The sequence below is a fragment of the Sinohyriopsis cumingii genome, chromosome 10 (genome assembly GCF_028554795.1).
Source record: "Sinohyriopsis cumingii isolate HCF-2022 chromosome 10, ASM2855479v2, whole genome shotgun sequence".
NCBI classification, from domain to species: Eukaryota; Metazoa; Mollusca; class Bivalvia; order Unionida; family Unionidae; genus Sinohyriopsis; species Sinohyriopsis cumingii.
The window spans coordinates 123,075,821-123,094,775 of record NC_142970.1 but is presented as its reverse complement, the minus strand read 5'-3'; the positions used below and the strand labels follow the sequence as shown (position 1 = coordinate 123,094,775).

Sequence of the window (18,955 nt, the reverse complement as noted above, 5' to 3'; positions counted from 1 at the left end):
CCATAGTAGTCCTTTCATCAGACATCAGTATGGCTAACATAGTGGTCATTTCATCAGACATCCATATGGCTACCATAGTGGTCATTTCATCAGACATCCATATGGATACCATAGTGGTCATTTCATTAGACATCCATATGGCTACCATAGTGGTCATTTCATCAGACATCAGTATGGATACCATAGTGGTCATTTCATCAGACATCCATATGGCTACCATAGTGGTCATTTCATCAGACATCAGTATGATTACCATATTGGTGATTTCATCAGACATCCATATGGCTAACATAGTGGTCATTTCATCAGACATCTGTATGGCTACCATTGTGGTCATTTCATCAGACATCAATATGGCTACCATAGTGGTCATTTCACCAGACATCAGTATGGATACCATAGTGGTCATTTCACCAGACATCTGTATGGCTACCATAGTGGTCATTTCATCAGACATCAGTATGATTACCATATTGGTGATTTCATCAGACATCCATATGGCTAACATAGTGGTCATTTCATCAGACATCTGTATGGCTACCATTGTGGTCATTTCATCAGACATCAATATGGCTGCCATAGTGGTCATTTCACCAGACATCAGTATGGATACCATAGTGGTCATTTCACCAGACATCTGTATGGCTACCATAGTGGTCATTTCATCAGACATCTGTATGGCTACCATAGTGGTCATTTCACCAGACATCAGTATGGATACCATAGTGGTCATTTCATCAGACATCCGTATGGTTACCATAGTGGTCATTTCATCAGACATCCGTATGGCTACCATAGTGGTCATTTCATCAGACATCCGTATGGTTACCATAGTGGTCATTTCACCAGACATCTGTATGGCTACCATAGTGGTCATTTCATCAGACATCTGTATGGCTACCATAGTGGTCATTTCATCAGACATCGGTATGGTTACCATAGTGGTCATTTCATCAGACATCCGTATGGCTACCATAGTGGTCATTTCATCTGACATCGGTATGGTTACCATAGTGGTCATTTCATTATCATTGCTTCTCCAGAATGGATTGTCATATCAACATTAGGTTTTCACTAAAATGCAGTTCCTCAGAAATGAAAATGACAATGATTAGACACGAGGTATGTATTCATCTAGAAAATATTATTAGTATTTATCCATGTTGAATGGTGATTTCACCCTTTTCTTTTGTCATTCTGATGTCCGTTAGGGCTACCAAATTAAAAAGCATGCCACCTCTTAAGTCAGTCACAGAATTTGCTCATATTTCCTTCTGGAGTTCATTTGATAAATTAGAAACAACAATGCTAACACATGGTGGATAAATTGAAACAACAATACCTACACATGGTGGATAAATTAGAAACAACAATGCTAACACATGGACATATTATAAATGACAATACTAACACATGGACAAATTAGAAACAACGATACTAACACCTGGTGGACACATTAGGAACAACGATACTAACACCTGGTGGACAAATTAGGAACAACAATACTAGCACCTGGTGGACAAATTAGAAACAACGATGCTAACACAAGGTGGACAAATTAGAAACAACAATGCTAAGGCATGGTGGTCAAATTAGAAACAACAATACCTACACTTGGTTGACAGATGAGAAATGACAATAGTAACACATGGACAAATTAGAAATGACAATACCTACACATGGACAAATTAGAAACAACAATAGTATGAATACTAACACATGTTGGGCAAATTAGGAACAACACTAACACATGTTGGGCAAATTAGGAACAACACTAACACATGTTGGGCAAATTAGGAACAACAATACTAACACATGTTGGGCAAATTAAGAACAACAATACTAACACATGGTGGACAAATTAGAAATGACAATACTAACACATGGTGGACAAATTAGAAACAGCAATACTGTAATACCTAACTCAGCACACCAAAATAGTAGGCACTATTAAAAACTACATTCCATTTTTAATAGTAATACTAATAATGATAATGTAAAAACATGAAACAAAGTCATGAGGCAGCTCACAACTTTGTAATACCTTAATGGCATTGTGTGTGAATGGAGCTTTGCATGCACATGATCCAATTAATGTGTGAAGATTATTTGATGATTGAACGTTGTGATGCGAGATGTTGTTTGACCTACAAGACTTTGACATATTTGATTATGTCATTTGTATTTGTCACTGGAAACATCTACCACGTGTGAATTACTTCCGTTCCTGAACGTATGCCACCCACCCACCATTGTTTAGATCGCCATCTGCATCACTTATAAAGGTGTACTAGTGTCGGTGTTTCATACTAAATGTGAGTATAAAACCTTGCTCTGGTCCCCATAATGTCATGGTGTTGTCATGAGTATTAATGAATTTGTAAAGGAATTCATCTAAAGACATCAACAGTTTTACAAGCCCTGGGACATCACCATTAAGTGGAAAGAAGTTTGCATGTTAGCGGTTATTGTGCCAGATTCATTTTCATGTTGGACCATGTGTGTGTCGTACTGGAATTTCTCATGAATAGTTTAGGAAATTATATCTTACCTTTCTGAAATTTGGAATATTTAAAGCCAGAAATATTACTACAGTTCATAAATTAGTGACTTCAACCATCCGATGGAGTTTTGTTACCAACACATCAGAGACACAGGATAATAATATAATCAATGTGCCCCACCAAAGAATCATATTTCTCTTGTCAGATTTTTGTCAAACAATAAGTTAGTAGTAAAGTTACTGTTCATAGTTGTAAGTTCTTAGCTATGTATAACTTGTTGTTTTACTTTAATGTGCAAAATAGTATGCATCCGATAGGGACTATTTCTAACTGCATTGCAACTGATCCGATAGGGACTATTTCTAATCTAATTTCTATTATTATTACCACCTGCAATGCAATAAAACAATTGTAATAAACCTAAATATCTGCAGGTGGTAATAATAATAAAAAAGGCGCGATATATTTTTATTCTGATATTTTTTGTGAAAAAATTATTAATTATGCATGATGTAAAATAATGCCTGTCAAAACAAATCTCACTCAGCAGGATATAGATGAAATTAGATTGTTGAGAGGTAACTTATCTGCTAAAATAATTGCCGATCAGTATAAAATCGGCTATACCAGACTATGTGATATATGGAGTAAAAATCAACAAGAATCACATAATAATATTCAATCACATGTGAATGTCAAATCCGTTCAATCACATAATAATGTTGAATCACATAATAATGTTAAATCCGTTCAATCACATAATAGTGTTGAATCACATAATAATGTCAAATCCGTTCAGTCACATACTAATGTCAAATCCGTTCAATCACATAATAATGTCAAATCCGTTCAATCACATAATAATGTTAAATCCTTTAAATCACATAATAATGTTGAATCACATAATAATGTTAAATCAGCCGTTCAATCACATAATAATGTTAAATCACATAATAATGTCACATCCGTTCAGTCACATACTAATGTCAACTCCGTTCAATCACATAATAATGTCAAATCCGTTCAATCACATAATAATGTTAAATCCTTTAAATCACATAATAATGTTGAATCCGCTCAATCACATAATAATGTCAAACATGAGAATGTCAAATCCGTTTAATCACATAATAATGTTGAATCACATAATAATGTTGAATCCGCTCAATCACATAATAATGTCAAACATGTGAATGCCTAATCCGTTCAATCACATAATAATGTCAAATCCGTTCAATCACATACTAATGTTAAATCAGTTAAATCACATAATAATGTTGAATCCACTCAGTCACATAATAATGTCAAATCCGTTAAATCACATAATAATGTTGAATCCACTCAATCACATAATAATGTCAAACATGAGAATGTCAAATCCGTTCAATCACATAATAATGTTGAATCCACTCAATCACATAATAATGTCAAACATGAGAATGTCAAATCCGTTCAATCACATAATAATGTTGAATCACATAATAATGTTGAATCCGCTCAATCACATAATAATGTCAAACATGAGAATGTCAAATCCGTTCAATCACATAATAATGTTGAATCACATAATAATGTTGAATCCGCTCAATCACATAATAATGTCAAACATGAGAATGTCAAATCCGTTCAATCACATAATAATGTTAAATCACATAATAATGTTGAATCCGCTCAATCACATAATAATGTTAAATCCGCTCAATCACATAATAATGTTCAGTCACATAATAATGTTGAATCACATAATAATATCAAACATGATAATGTTCAATCACACAAGATTAAAAAATTATAAAAAATTAATATCCACACAAAATTCGTTGGATAATATTATTGATGAAAAAGAACAACTACAGCAAGAACTAGAAAGATACAAGAATAAATGCGATAAAATTATTGATGATAATAATCAACTGCAACAAGTAATTGCAAAGCTGAATAACAAATCCAACGTTGACATGAATAAACATCTCGAAGAGTACAGTAGCAAAATAATCACGAAAATGAATAATGTGACAGAACAACAAGAACAACTCAGCAATATGGAGCGAGAATACAATGCGCAGTTGAATATTTTTAATTCAGCCGCAGTTGGTAAGATTCATAATGATATCGTTGTTGATAAAATTCTTGGTCGGTTCGAATATGTCAAACCAAAATTGATTATTCCGCGTATTTATCGAAACCACGCAGCAAAGCCTGTTCAGCAAAGTCTGAATCACACAGTAAAGTCTAAATCACACAGTAAAGTCTGAATCACACAGTAAAGTCTGTTCAGTAAAACCACATAATAATATTCTGAATCATATAATAATATTCTGAATCACATAATAATGTTCTGAATAACACAGTAAAGTCTGAATCACATTCATGAGTCAACTTGCAATTATGATAATATCGGATGATTCACCAAGAATGTCATCGATCGTTAAATCCAGATCAATCATCGCATCGAAATAATTAGAATATTTCATCACAACACCGCAATAATACACATATATCATCACAATTTGTTATTTGTTTCAAATTTAACACATCGAACCCACAAAACTCAGAATTCAGAATAACCATTCAGTGTATTGCATGATATTTCTCACTGAGGCGTCTTCGGGCTAATTCATCTCGATTTAGCAGTCGAACAGAACTTTTTTATTTTGTGAAAATCCATTATGACAAACATCTTTAATATTCATAATATAAAAACCATCAGAATATAATTTATAACTAATCTTAGAATCGGCTGTTGGATCTTTCATGACAATGTTCTGTGACAAATATTTTTATCGATGGCATTTATTGATTTTAAAACAAAAATTACTGATGACGTCATTTATGACATAATACGACCCGTCAGAATAAAGGTCAATGATGATTTGTTTTTCCTCCTCATCATTTATGACATGAATGAACTATCATATTCCTAATAATATAATATATTCATGACCATGAGGAAATGGATTTCTCTGACGTCATTAGGTGTTAATTTTAACATCATCAAAATGTGAGTAAGGAAACTTACATATATGTTTTGTACTACTTTCCTCAGTCGTTAATAGGGTCAGATTAACGATCTGCATTATCACACTGAGAGAATGATCCAAATATGATATTTTAACCATTCGCATTATCGTCAATATCACCACCGCCAGACCAACCAATAACGAGGCTGTAAAGTTAATTGTTTTTTAACAATCAAGAATGGCGGTCAACGATTATACTTGATAACGAGGCTGAAAAGATATTCTATAACGAGGCTGAAAAGATTAATTATTTTTTCCTCATATCAAAAAGGTTATTTATGATATGAGGGAAGTTTCATTTTTATTAATAATAATAAACATTTATGAAAGTTCCCTCATTACCCATGTGAGAAAAATTGATGTTTTTTTTGTGATTTAACTCATCCTAATGATTGAATATCTTAAACTAGCCATTGATGTTCCATACATGAAACTTTAACATTTCAGATGCTTTATTTGTTATTTTGACATCGTTACCTGCTATTCCAGTTTGTTCTAGAAATGAATCTCTCCAATGATCGTCTGTTATAAAGTCTGACACGGGCCAGTCAGGATATTTTAGTATGAAATTTTCTCTATCGGAATTATTTCCGCCAGAAGGTGTTAACGTCGCACCAAATTCTTTGTAGATTAATTTGATCTTCTCGATGATATTTTTTACAGTTATTTTTCCTGAGGTAAATCTCGCATCCGGTAGAATGTTATTCCAGTACTTTATGATTTTATTGTATTTGATAATTTGATTTGGATCCGCTATCATGGTTTCAATGTACATCTTAAGGTCTTTCCGAGAAACAATTATATTTTGTTGTGATAGGTGAACAAAATCAGGTAAATTCAGCGTCGTTAACAGATCTCTGATGATATCGATCTTCTCCCGAGGGGAGATTTTATCCGATCTGTATTTGGTGCTATCTATCGCGGTGCCGTGATTAAATTTATCAACGATAACTTGCTGAGCTAGCAACATATTTCTAGATTTCTTGTATAATGATTCTATTTTTTCCGATTCGAATTCTGCAACATCAGTCTGAAATATGTAATTCAGATACTTCTTTTTGGCCACGTATGGCGGTAAGTTATCGTCAGGGTCACATCGATGATAAACTGCGTTTTGTTCCATATGTGCAGTTTGTTTTGTCTGTGAGTTTTGTTCTTCCTGTGCGGTTTGTTTCATAATATTTTCTCTGATAATACCGTCCTCGGTTTTAATTTCAACCTCAGAATATTTTATCCGATCACCGATAGTTGTATTGAGAAATTCATCAATAACACCATCACCGGATGCTGACGCCGGCTTCTAGTGTGTGGTTAAATATTACACCATTGTAGTCATTGATCACATTATTGATGTCTGAGAAATCTTTCTCCTTTTCTTCTGGATAGGTATCTGCGTGATAGTATTTTATTCGATAACCTCGCGATTGTAATAATCTAGCTAGTCCCTCAACAGAATATTCTGTGTTGGATTTATTATGCGCGAAGATGGCAATTTTTTCTGTCTTTATTCTTTCCAGTAATAATTCCAGATTGTCTTAATGTGATGTTTCCAGGATAAATTTTTATCATGATCGGGCTTATACTCATTCTTGACGAATTTCATATTTGGCCGTATTAATTTGAAAATCTTAACATCATCGTCGTTAATGTCCGCGTCAAGAACGATTACACGACCAGCTGTGTTTATCAACGATAACAAACTCGAGTAGTATTTCTTGTATTTATTAATGTTGCTAAATATCTGCCGTCGAATGCCGTGCCATTCATCGATGATTAACACATCCACCTTACCACTAACCCTACATAACGACTCAACCTGCACTATAACCTTTCTGCTGCCGCCGATGACAATTTCACCAGTAATGTCTCGATAGGACTCGATGTGATAATCTGATTTTATTTTCTCTGTCAATGATTTTCTGTAACTGATATAACTAACAGATTGTTGTGGTTTTTCGATCTCCATGCGGCTTCTGTTTTGCCCAGTCCACATGCAGAACCATCGACGTAGTCACCGGCGATAATTTTACAACCTCCACCTTGTTGTGGTTTACCTGTATAACTGTAATCTGGTGTTATCGGCGCAGAATAAACTTTCGTTGGGTTGTATTTATGTTGTAGCACATATTTGATGTATTTGATATTTCTATGTTGCCGTGGTAATTTCTCAACGATGTCAGTCAGCGCGGAATTATTAATCCTTTTTCCTGACAAAAGATCGTTAATCTCGTTTGAGATAGACCTATCTCCGCGGTCGATAATTATTTTTTCTTTCATTGAACTAGGACAAATGACGATGTAGCGATAAACATCAACGATGATGATACAATTATTACATTTCAATGTTGCATGACCATGAATACTAATACCGTGTTGTCGTTGGCAAATATTGCAAAAGTGTCCTGGCCGACGTAGCACGTTATAATAGTTTTTTGTCTGCGATACTATTCCTAATAGGTTATCTGGTTCGCCTGTCAGCGTCATTGATATCTGGGTGAAATCATCTTCGTTGATGTCGGCATCGGGAAAATTATTATTGCAATTTTCTTCATGCTTAACGAATCTAACCTCGAGGGGCTGAATAGAAGTTCGACAAACTAATAGATCTCGCGGTCAAGTTGTCTGGCCCGGTATCAATCTCTTACAAACAGAATTCGGTTTATTCGATCTTGTCCCTGATAACTTTATGCTGTGAAGGCCAGCCTGAGAATCAATTTTCCATGTTGGATTATCTAATTTCGCCTGTTTTGTTAGTTTTGTTGTCGTTCGAATGTCACAGGGATCGATTTACACAATACATGATATCCGCTCGTCGTTGAGAACAAATACACGCTGTTATTATCACAGTTGCATAATGTAGCAAAATATTCAATAATATTCTCCGTGGATAATTTTTCTTCAGACTCTATCAGAGTTCCTTTCTTATCAAGAAAATCAGCGTATTTTTCATAATATTTGTAAAACGAGTCAATATCGAAGATTGGATATCTGCTGCGAAATTTCGGTATAATTTCAGTCACAGATGCCAGACCGGCGAATTTATCTGCAACGGATTCAAAATCATCATCAGACACGAATATATAAAAGATTTTAAAGTGCTGAATGATAATTCCTGGCAGATAATAATTATCGCGTGATGTACTTTGAAGGGCTCGAATAGCTGCTTCTTTCGTTGTTGCTGAAACACACTGTTCTAACGAGGAGGCGGGAAATAAACCGTAATAATCGCGTAACAGATAGTAATTTGTCTCACATAAAACTCGTGGTTCTTCCTCAGTACCATTATCGAATAAATTATCAAAAACAACCTCTCGAATCTTTTCCAGGCAACAATAATCTTCATTTAAACTTTTGTCTGTAATACTAATATTATTACCGCTCGTTTCTGTTTCATAATTTTCCACCTCGTATTTTTTTTCGCTCATTATGCTTAATATCCATATATCTAATTGACTGTCTTTTTAATCACCGATTAAATATATAATATATTAAATATAAGATGGTCAACAAATGCCCTTGGCTTCTTCAAGGATCAAAAGAATTATGCGGAAAAAACTGCCGTGGTGATTTTTGCGGCGATCATAAAAATGTATCCAGCAAATCAAATAATTCGCGAGGTCCTCAGAGATGTATCAGCTGCGGAAAAGGTGTCCGAGGAAAAATACAGCTCTGCATGGATTGTGGTGGAACAAGGTATCGATTACTTGTTGAGTATCTTACGAGAAGAAATCGACCGATACCAACATTAGAAGAATATTTATCATCGTAAAAAGATAATTATTTTTTGTTGTTGTCCGAAACATATTTATGATATGGGGGAAGTTTCATATTTCTATATATTTATGAAAGTCCATTCATAAATCGAACGAAACACAAAAAATTTAAGCCCGTGACATGAATGAACTATATATTTATGACCCTGACAGAGGTTAGATAACCGTCATGACATGAATGAACTATCATATTCCTAATAATATAATATATTTATGATAGTTCATTTATGACCTGGGAGGGAAATTAAGATTCTAATGTGAAATTATTTCGCATCAACCATCCCATATTCAGAATAACATTTTGACCCTTCTATGAGTGAGAAAATAACATTTTAATTCCCCGACCTTCAATAAAATTTAAATTTTTTATTAAAAAATGAATATATCTTTATGTTGCGAAGAACTTGAAATGAACATTCCACTCTCTCGATGCTGTGACATAAATATTTCGATTCCTCGATGTGAAATTGACTCTCCATGTGAAAATACCCCCGTAAACCTCCTAACGTGAACTCGCGCCAAGTTGATGATCAGAGGCGTTAGATTACTAGACGAAGATAATGATGTTATATAGTTTGGTGAAGCACCATCCGTAGATGTTTTAGATGGATTTATTAATAATTTAGTTCTATACGACGATGTGATGCTAGATAAACAATCAAATCCAGCCAGAATATTTTCTCGCGGCATACAGATGTGATCTATGTTACTCAACGGTATACACAAATACCAAAGGTCATCAGAGACAACTGCAATATTTTAGTTGTGTTTAATGGTGTAGACACACACACACTTAGAAATATTCATCAAACTTGGTGTGGTGGTGACAGGGATTGCAAATTTCTTTTCACGAGCGCAAGCTACTCCGCATGGATTTCTAACAATAAATCTACATGATCCAAGAACAAGATATCGTGTGGGTCTTGATAAAATCGTTTAACGTTTCTGATTGTTAAAATTAATAGCAGCAGAGAGGGCGCCTACCAATGTTGGTCGTCCGTGGAAATTAAACAAAAAGGTAAATAAACACGTAGAGTACTTTATTTTTCAGCTACCTTTTCGAAGTAAGGTTTTATTGATGGGGTTGGTTTCAACAAAAATAAAAACCTGCCAGGAAACGTTTTATTTGTAAAAATCTGGACCTTTCTACGAGATGATTTTATTTTTTTTTTTTTTTTTTTTTTTTGTCGGAATTCTTGGGTCTCTTCGCCCTCTTTGCTGCTAAAGGTAATTTTTTTGAGAAACGAAGTTAGGGGAAAGTCAAATTTAAGAAAAGCATCATTACTTTTACACCGTAATTGCTTAGATATTTTTATGTAAATGTGTGTAGAGTAAATAGACTTGTATAATTATGTAATGATTTTACTTAGGAGGGTTAAAATCTGGTCATTTGACAAATCAACAGCTAGTCATTTTCTTTTCTGAACATGTGAAGGATAGTAATTCTTTAATTGTGGATAAAACAGAACTGATTGTAAAAATTGTGCAGCATGGTTTTATCTCTGTCCTGTTCCTTTCTTTGGAAATTAATGACAAAGTCCTCAGCAGAAAGTATTAGGAAAAATAAACTTTAAATTGGGAGATTGTTATCATTACATTTTGTAATTTATGTAGATATGCAGTTCGGAAAGATAAAATGCTTAAAGTGCCAATATGTGAATGTTGTAACTGCACCTATATTTAATTGTGTAATATAGTTTTCATTGTCATGTCTGTAACTGCATGAATATCTAACTGTGTAATATAGTTTTCATTGTCAGTCTGTAACTTCATCAATATCTAACTGTGTAATACAGTTTTCATTGTCATGTCTGTAACTGCATCAATATCTAACTGTGTAATATAGTTTTCATTGTCATGTCTGTAACTACACCTATATCTAACTGTGTAATATAGTTTTCATTGTCATGTCTGTAACTGCATCAATATCTAACTGTGTAATACAGTTTTCATTGTCATGTCTGTAACTACATCTATATATAATTGTGTAATATAGTTTTCATTGTCATGTCTGTAACTACATCTATATCTAACTGTGTAATATAGTTTCCATTGTTTTTTCTTATTTTATTACCTCTGCTGGTCATGGACATGAAGAACTTTAAGTATTACCACAAATTAGCTATCACTTCTTCTCCTACTTGGAAGCCTGTCTTGAAATATTACAAGCCTTACAGTCTTATATCTATTATGGCCAACATCTAATGTCTATTACTGGCAACATCTAATGTCTATTATTACCAACATCTAATATATATTATGGCCAACATCTGATATATATTATGGCCAACATCTGGTGTCTATTATAGCCAACATCTGATATATATTATGGCCAACATATAATGTCTATTATTGCCAACATCTTATGTCTATTATAGCCAACATCTAATATCTTTTATGGCCAACATCTAATGTCTATTATGGCCAACATCTAATGTCTGTTATGGCCAACATTTAATGTCTATTATGGCCAACATCTAATATCTGTTATGGCCAACATCTGATATATAGTGTCTATTAGAGTGTTTTGGTAATCTGCTAAATGAATCTCATCTCCACTATTGCCATTCCTCTTCCTGGATGGATGATCCTATCACATGGCGTTTATTTACAGTAGTTGGTCATAAATGAACTACTTTTCACCCAGACGAGCAGCAGTTCCTTTGAGGGACTCTTGTTTTATTGTATTCCTTGGTCAAACGCATCCAGACTTTTAATGCGACATTATCAAAGAAAATTGTAAGGTCATATGCATGTAAAAATGTGCTCTTTGCACAATGTCAGCAACTTGACATATATAATCAATTTCTCTTTGCACATTGTCAGCAACTTGACATATATAATCAGTTTCTCTTTGACTTCTTTCTGGGTTTCTTCTTTGTGGGTACATATTGTAACTGAAATTTCCAAGAACAAAGGTGCTTCTAAATATTTGTATGTATGTGCAGTGAGACCGTTAAAAGTCACTGAGACATTGTTGGTAGTTCCTACAGTATTATGAGAGATAACCTTTATAATATAAAGTAATGATGGACTTTTTCCTACAGTACAGAGTAACAAATGGACAATGTTAATAATAAAGTAAGGTGTGGACTTATCCCTACATTAGAATGATACGAATAGACAGACAATGTTAATAAAGTAAGGGGTGGACTTATCCCTACATTAGAATGATACGAATAGACAGACAATGTTAATAAAGTAAGGGGTGGACTTATCCCTACATTAGAGTGATACAAATGGATAGACAATGTTAATAAAGTAAGGGGTGGACTTATCCCTACATTAGAATGATACGAATAGACAGACAATGTTAATAAAGTAAGGGGTGGACTTATCCCTACAGTAGAGTGATACAAATGGACAGACAATGCTAATAAAGTAAGGGGTGGACTTATCCCTTCAGTAGAATGATACAAATAGACAATGCTAATAAAGTAAGGGGTGGACTTATCCCTACAGTAGAATGATACAAATGGACAGACAATGCTAATAAAGTAAGGGGTGGACTTATCCCTACAGTAGAATGATACAAATGGACAGACAATGCTAATAAAGTAAGGGGTGGACTTATCCCTACAGTAGAGTGATACAAATGGACAGACAGTATTAATAATAAAGTAAGGGGTGGACTTGTTCCTACAGTAGAATGATACAAAGTGGATGACAATATGAAAGTAAGGGGTGGAACTATTCCTACAGTAGAGAGTGATGCAAAGTGGATGACAGTATGAATGTAAGGGGTGGACATGTTCCTACAGTATAATGATACAACGTGGATGACATTATGAAAGTAAGGGGTGGACTTATTCCTACAGTATAATGATACAAAGTGGATGACAGTATGAAAGTAAGGGGTGGACTTGTTCCTACAGTATAATGATACAACGTGGATGACATTATGAAAGGAAGGGGTGGACTTATTCCTACAGTAGATTGATGCAAAGTGGACAAACACTATTATAATGAAGGCAAGAGTTCGGCTTATTATCTTACAAAGATATCCTTTGTAATATTTAAAACTGGGGTTTGGGAATTAATTGCCACTAAGTAAGTATGTATCACTGATAAATGCATTACTGGTATATAAATAATTCCATCTCTCATAATTCCATCTCTCATTCCAATAAATGCATTACTGGTATATAAATAATTCCATCTCTCATAATTCCATCTCTCATTCCAATAAATGCATTACTGATATATAAATAATTCCATCTCTCATCTCATTCCAATAAATGCATTGCTGGTATATAAATAGTTCTATCTCTCATTCCAATAAATGCATTACTGGTTTATAAATAATTCCATCTCTCATTCCAATGAATGCTTTATTGGCATATAAATAATCCCATCTCGTATTCCAATAAATGCATTACTGGTATATAAATAATTCCATCTCATTCCAATAAATACATTACTGGTATATAAATAATTCCATCTCTCATTCCAATAAATGCATTACTGGTATATACATAATTCCATCTCTCATTCCAATAAAGAAGATTTACTTGATTAATGTGAATTGTTATTAATGTGAATTGTTTTAAATGTAAATTGTTATTTCCTTTCTAGGGCGATAGACATAAGGTCTGTGAAGACTACTTCAAAGAAGTCCGTACCTATCTTAAGGACAAGCCTTCCAGGATTCACTTAGTTAATGAGGAGTTTGCCATTGACAACACTGTTGTAGACAGCAAATTAGAAAATTTGAAGAGGAAAATTGTCCAGGTGGCATCTCAGCAGAAATACTGGGGTGAGAAAATACCTGCACAGTGGTTCCCGCTGGAACAGGCATTAATGAAACTCAGACGTGATGGGAAAAAGGTATACATTTGAGAATGTGATTCACAGATCTGCCAACTTTGCCATGAGTCTTATGAATATTACCCTTAAAATACAGACTTAGGCATACTAGCCAAAACTATGGATAAAATAATCGTTGCCGATAAATCAGGATCAATGGTTCATCCATGTTTCATTTGGATCCAGGTTTCATTTTCGAATTAGTGAAATTAGTCAGGGAACCAAACTAACTGCACCTATTTGTTCATATGAAGCATCTGCGTGATCATTCTGTTGATTAGATAATTTTTTTAAATGGCATCCATAAAGCGATGCATGTTTAAGATGGAAGGGAAAATAAGCTTCTAGAAAAGTGTTAATAATCAACACCTATGAACAAAAAGGAGAATTCAGATTTTTGTGAATAAAAGCAACAAGCCATTGAGCTGCATAGGGTTTGGAACTAGAGTTTGTGCAACTGTACTAGTGGAAATAAAGTCTGCACATACTTTACAAACTTTTCAATTGAACATCATGTTTATCGTCGATGCGTCAAACTTTTAATTACGTTTCTCAGCTTTACAATAGCAGTTATTGATATTTTGTTACACCTTGCTGCAAAATGGTCAATCTTGTGGAAAAAATTCAACTGCCTTATTGAAATGGGCTCGTCAGGGTTGGCAGGTCTGCATTCAGAATATCTGACGTAATCTTGATTATGACATTGAAATAATTCCCCTCCCTCTCCATAAAGATAAGGATAAATAACTAAATTATCTATTCACTTATTCAGTTTGAAACAGTTTTGGATAATTGGAGTGAACTACAATGCAGCTAGTTGTAGCATCTTAACTTTTCCAGTTGAAATTGGCTGTAGCTTAACACAGAACATTTTAGTCAGTTTTTGTGTCAAGTGACAACTAATCTCAATCAGTTGAATTGAACCACTCTTTTGCCCAAATGGACAAGACAACCTAAAGCATAACGTCAAGCTGTGTACCTGCTCCAATTAAAACATCCATTATAAGTATTAAACTTTTGGATTGTCAAGAATCATACCATTGCTCACACTTAGTAATCTGCAATTAATTCACATCTAACTTATATAAAGAATTGCTTCTTTGGATATCACTACATTTTCCAGGTCACCCTCACTGTATCTGTATATTTGCCAATATTAAATGATTGTAAAAATAACACAGATCATTTATTTATCTCTCAGTCCCAATATATACTCTTCAAATCGATAAGGACTTGATATATAGGACTAAATAAATGTAACTTTATTTTTGCTGATATTTTCTTTTCTTTAGTGAATGGAGATTAATTATATATGTATAATGTATAGTATTTATCACATACATACAAATAGTCATATTAGAAGTTACTTCTATAAAGATAAAAATCCTATGAGACTCGTGTTTGCAGGTTATTCCTCGGAGTGTACTTGAAGACCTGGCTGCCAGACATGAGATATCCACAGATCAGCTGGATCTATTTCTTAGATTCCAGCATGACATTGACATGATCCTCTACTTCAGGTGAGATTATGATTGTTTATTTCTTTCCTCTTTTAATAAGGGGAACAAAGAACGCATTGCATTATATAGTATTTTATGTTATCCAGGGGCAGATAATTATTTCAGTTAGAAATGAGAATGTGCGTGTGTTTATTTACTTTCATGCATAATTTTATAGTGACTACATGTATTTATTTACATGGATGAGTACATGTATATATTTTCATGGATGAGTATACAGCAAGTACATGTATTTCCTTTCATAGATGAGTAAATGTATTTATTTTCATTGATGAGTACATGTATTTATTTTCATGGATGAGTACATGTGTTTATTTTCATGGATGAGTACATGTATTTATTTTCATGGGTGAGTACATGTATTGTTTTCATGGATGAGTGCATGTATTTTCATGGAGGAGTACAATCAGTTCATGACAGATGAGATGTTAGTGATATGTAAAGGCGAATACTTTAGCGATTTGTACACTCTGCCACCCAGTGCTCCACAATCTGAATTGTACGGTATTCTTAATGTTGCCATTTTCATAATACGATACTAAATTGTACGGTATTCTTAATGTTGCCATTTTCATAATACAGTACTGAATTGTACGGTATTCTTAATGTTGCCATTTTCATAATACGGTACTAAATTGTACAGTATTCTTAATGTTGCCATTTTCATAATACGGTACTGAATGTACGGTATTCTTAATGTTGTCATTTTCATAATATGGTACTAAATTTTACGGTATTCTTAATGTTGCCATTTTCATAATACGGTACTAAATTGTACGGTATTCTTAATGCTGCCACTTTCATAATACGGTACTAAAAATTGTACGGTATTCTTAATGCTGCCACTTTCATAATACGGTACTAAAAATTGTACGGTATTCTTAATGCTGCCACTTTCATAACACGGTACTAAAAATTGTACGGTATTCTTAATGTTGCCATTTTCATAATACGGTACTGAATGTACGGTATTCTTAATGTTGTCATTTTCATAATATGGTACTAAATTGTACGGTATTCTTAATGTTGCCATTTTCATAATACGGTACTAAATTGTACGGTATTCTTAATGCTGCCACTTTCATAATACGGTACTAAAAATTGTACGGTATTCTTAATGCTGCCACTTTCATAATACGGTACTAAAAATTGTACGGTATTCTTAATGTTGCCATTTTCATAATACAGTACTAAATTGTACGGTATTCTTAATGTTGCCATTTTCATAATACGGTACTAAATTGTACGGTATTCTTAATGTTGCCATTTTCATAATACGGTACTAAATTGTACGGTATTCTTGATGTTGCCATTTTCATAATACAGTACTAAATTGTACGGTATTCTTAATGTTGCCATTTTCATAATACGGTGCTAAAAATTGTACGGTATTCTTAATGTTGCCACTTTCATAATACGGTACTAAATTGTACGGTATTCTTAATGTTGCCATTTTCATAATACAGTACTAAATTGTACGGTATTCTTAATGTTGCCATTTTCATAATACGGTACTAAATTGTACGGTATTCTTAATGTTGCCATTTTCATAATACGGTACTAAATTGTACGGTATTCTTAATGTTGCCATTTTCATAATACAGTACTAAATTGTACGGTATTCTTAATGTTGCCATTTTCTTAATACGGTACTAAAAATTGTACGGTATTCTTAATGTTGCCACTTTCATAATACGGTACTAAATTGTACGGTATTCTTAATGTTGCCATTTTCATAATACGGTACTAAAAATTGTACGGTATTATTAATGTTGCCAGTTTCATAATACGGTACTAAAAATTGTACGGTATTCTTAATGCTGCCACTTTCATAATACGGTAATTAAAATTGTACGGTATTCTTAATGTTGCCATTTCCATAATACGGTACTGAATGTACGGTATTCTTAATGTTGTCATTTTCATAATATGGTACTAAATTTTACGGTATTCTTAATGTTGCCATTTTCATAATACGGTACTAAATTGTACGGTATTCTTAATGCTGCCACTTTCATAATACGGTACTAAAAATTGTACGGTATTCTTAATGCTGCCACTTTCATAATACGGTACTAAAAATTGTACGGTATTCTTAATGTTGCCACTTTCATAATACGGTACTAAAAATTGTACGGTATTCTTAATCTTGCCATTTTCATAATACGGTACTAAATTGTACGGTATTCTTAATGTTGCCATTTTCATAATACAGTACTAAATTATACGGTATTCTTAATGTTGCCATTTTCATAATACGGTACTAAATTGTACGGTATTCTTAATGTTGCCATTTTCATAATACGGTACTAAAAATTGTACGGTATTCTTAATGTTGCCATTTTCAGAATACAATACTATCCTTTTATCTTATTATCCTCGGGACCAAGGTAATACAGTAAAAATTGCTATGAGTGACCACCTGTCATTTCCGACCGAGTGGAATGATTACATGTATTTACTTTTATGCAGGAGTGCATTGATTACATGTATTTACTTACATGTACGAGTACAATGAGTACATGCATTTACTTTCATGCAGGAGTACAAAGAGTATATATATTTACTTTCATGCAGGAGTACAGTGAGTACATATTTATTTTAATGCTGGAGTGCAATGATTATGTGTATTTACTCTAATGCAGGAGTAGAAAGAGTACATTTATTTACTTTCATGCATGAGTACAATGAGTACATGTATTTACTTTCATGCAGGAGTACAAAGAGTACATGTATTTATTTTCATGCAGGAGTACAATGTGTACATTTATTTACTTTAATGCTGGAGTGAAATGATTATGTGTATTTACTTTAATGCAGGAGTACAAAGAGTACATTTATTTACTTTCATGCAGGAGTACAATGAGTACATTTATTTACTTTAATGCTGGAGTGCAAAGATTATGTGTATTTACTTTAATGCAGGAGTACAATGAGTACATTCATTTACTTTAATGCTGGAGTGCAAAGATTATGTGTATTTACTTTAATGCAGGCGTACAATGAGTAAATTATTTATTTTCATACGGAAGTACAATAAGTACGTGTTACTTTCATGCAGGAGCACAGTAAGTACATGTATTTACTTTCAGGCAGGAGTACAGTCAGTAAATGTATTTACTTTCATGCAGGAGTATAGTGAGTATGTGCATTTACTTTCATGCAGGTGTACAGTGTGTACATGTATTTACTTTCATGCAGGGGTACAGTGAGTACATGTATTTACTTTCATGCAGGAGTGCAGTGAGTACATGTATTTACTTTCATGGAGGAGTACAGTGAATACGTGTATTTACTTTCATGCAGGTGTACAGTGTGTACATGAATTTACT

At 33.6% G+C, this 18,955-nt stretch overlaps 1 protein-coding gene across 1 annotated transcript in view; it reads left to right on the top strand.

Annotated features, from left to right (window-relative positions):
* The window catches only part of LOC149791136 (uncharacterized), a 142,703-nt gene that overhangs the window by 101,929 nt on the left and 21,819 nt on the right, over window positions 1-18,955 (top strand). The window contains exons 7-8 of the mRNA XM_089973290.1: window positions 13,873-14,124; window positions 15,511-15,623. Coding sequence (XP_089829416.1) covers window positions 13,873-14,124; window positions 15,511-15,623 — 365 coding nt within the window. The remainder of the gene's footprint in view (window positions 1-13,872; window positions 14,125-15,510; window positions 15,624-18,955) is intronic.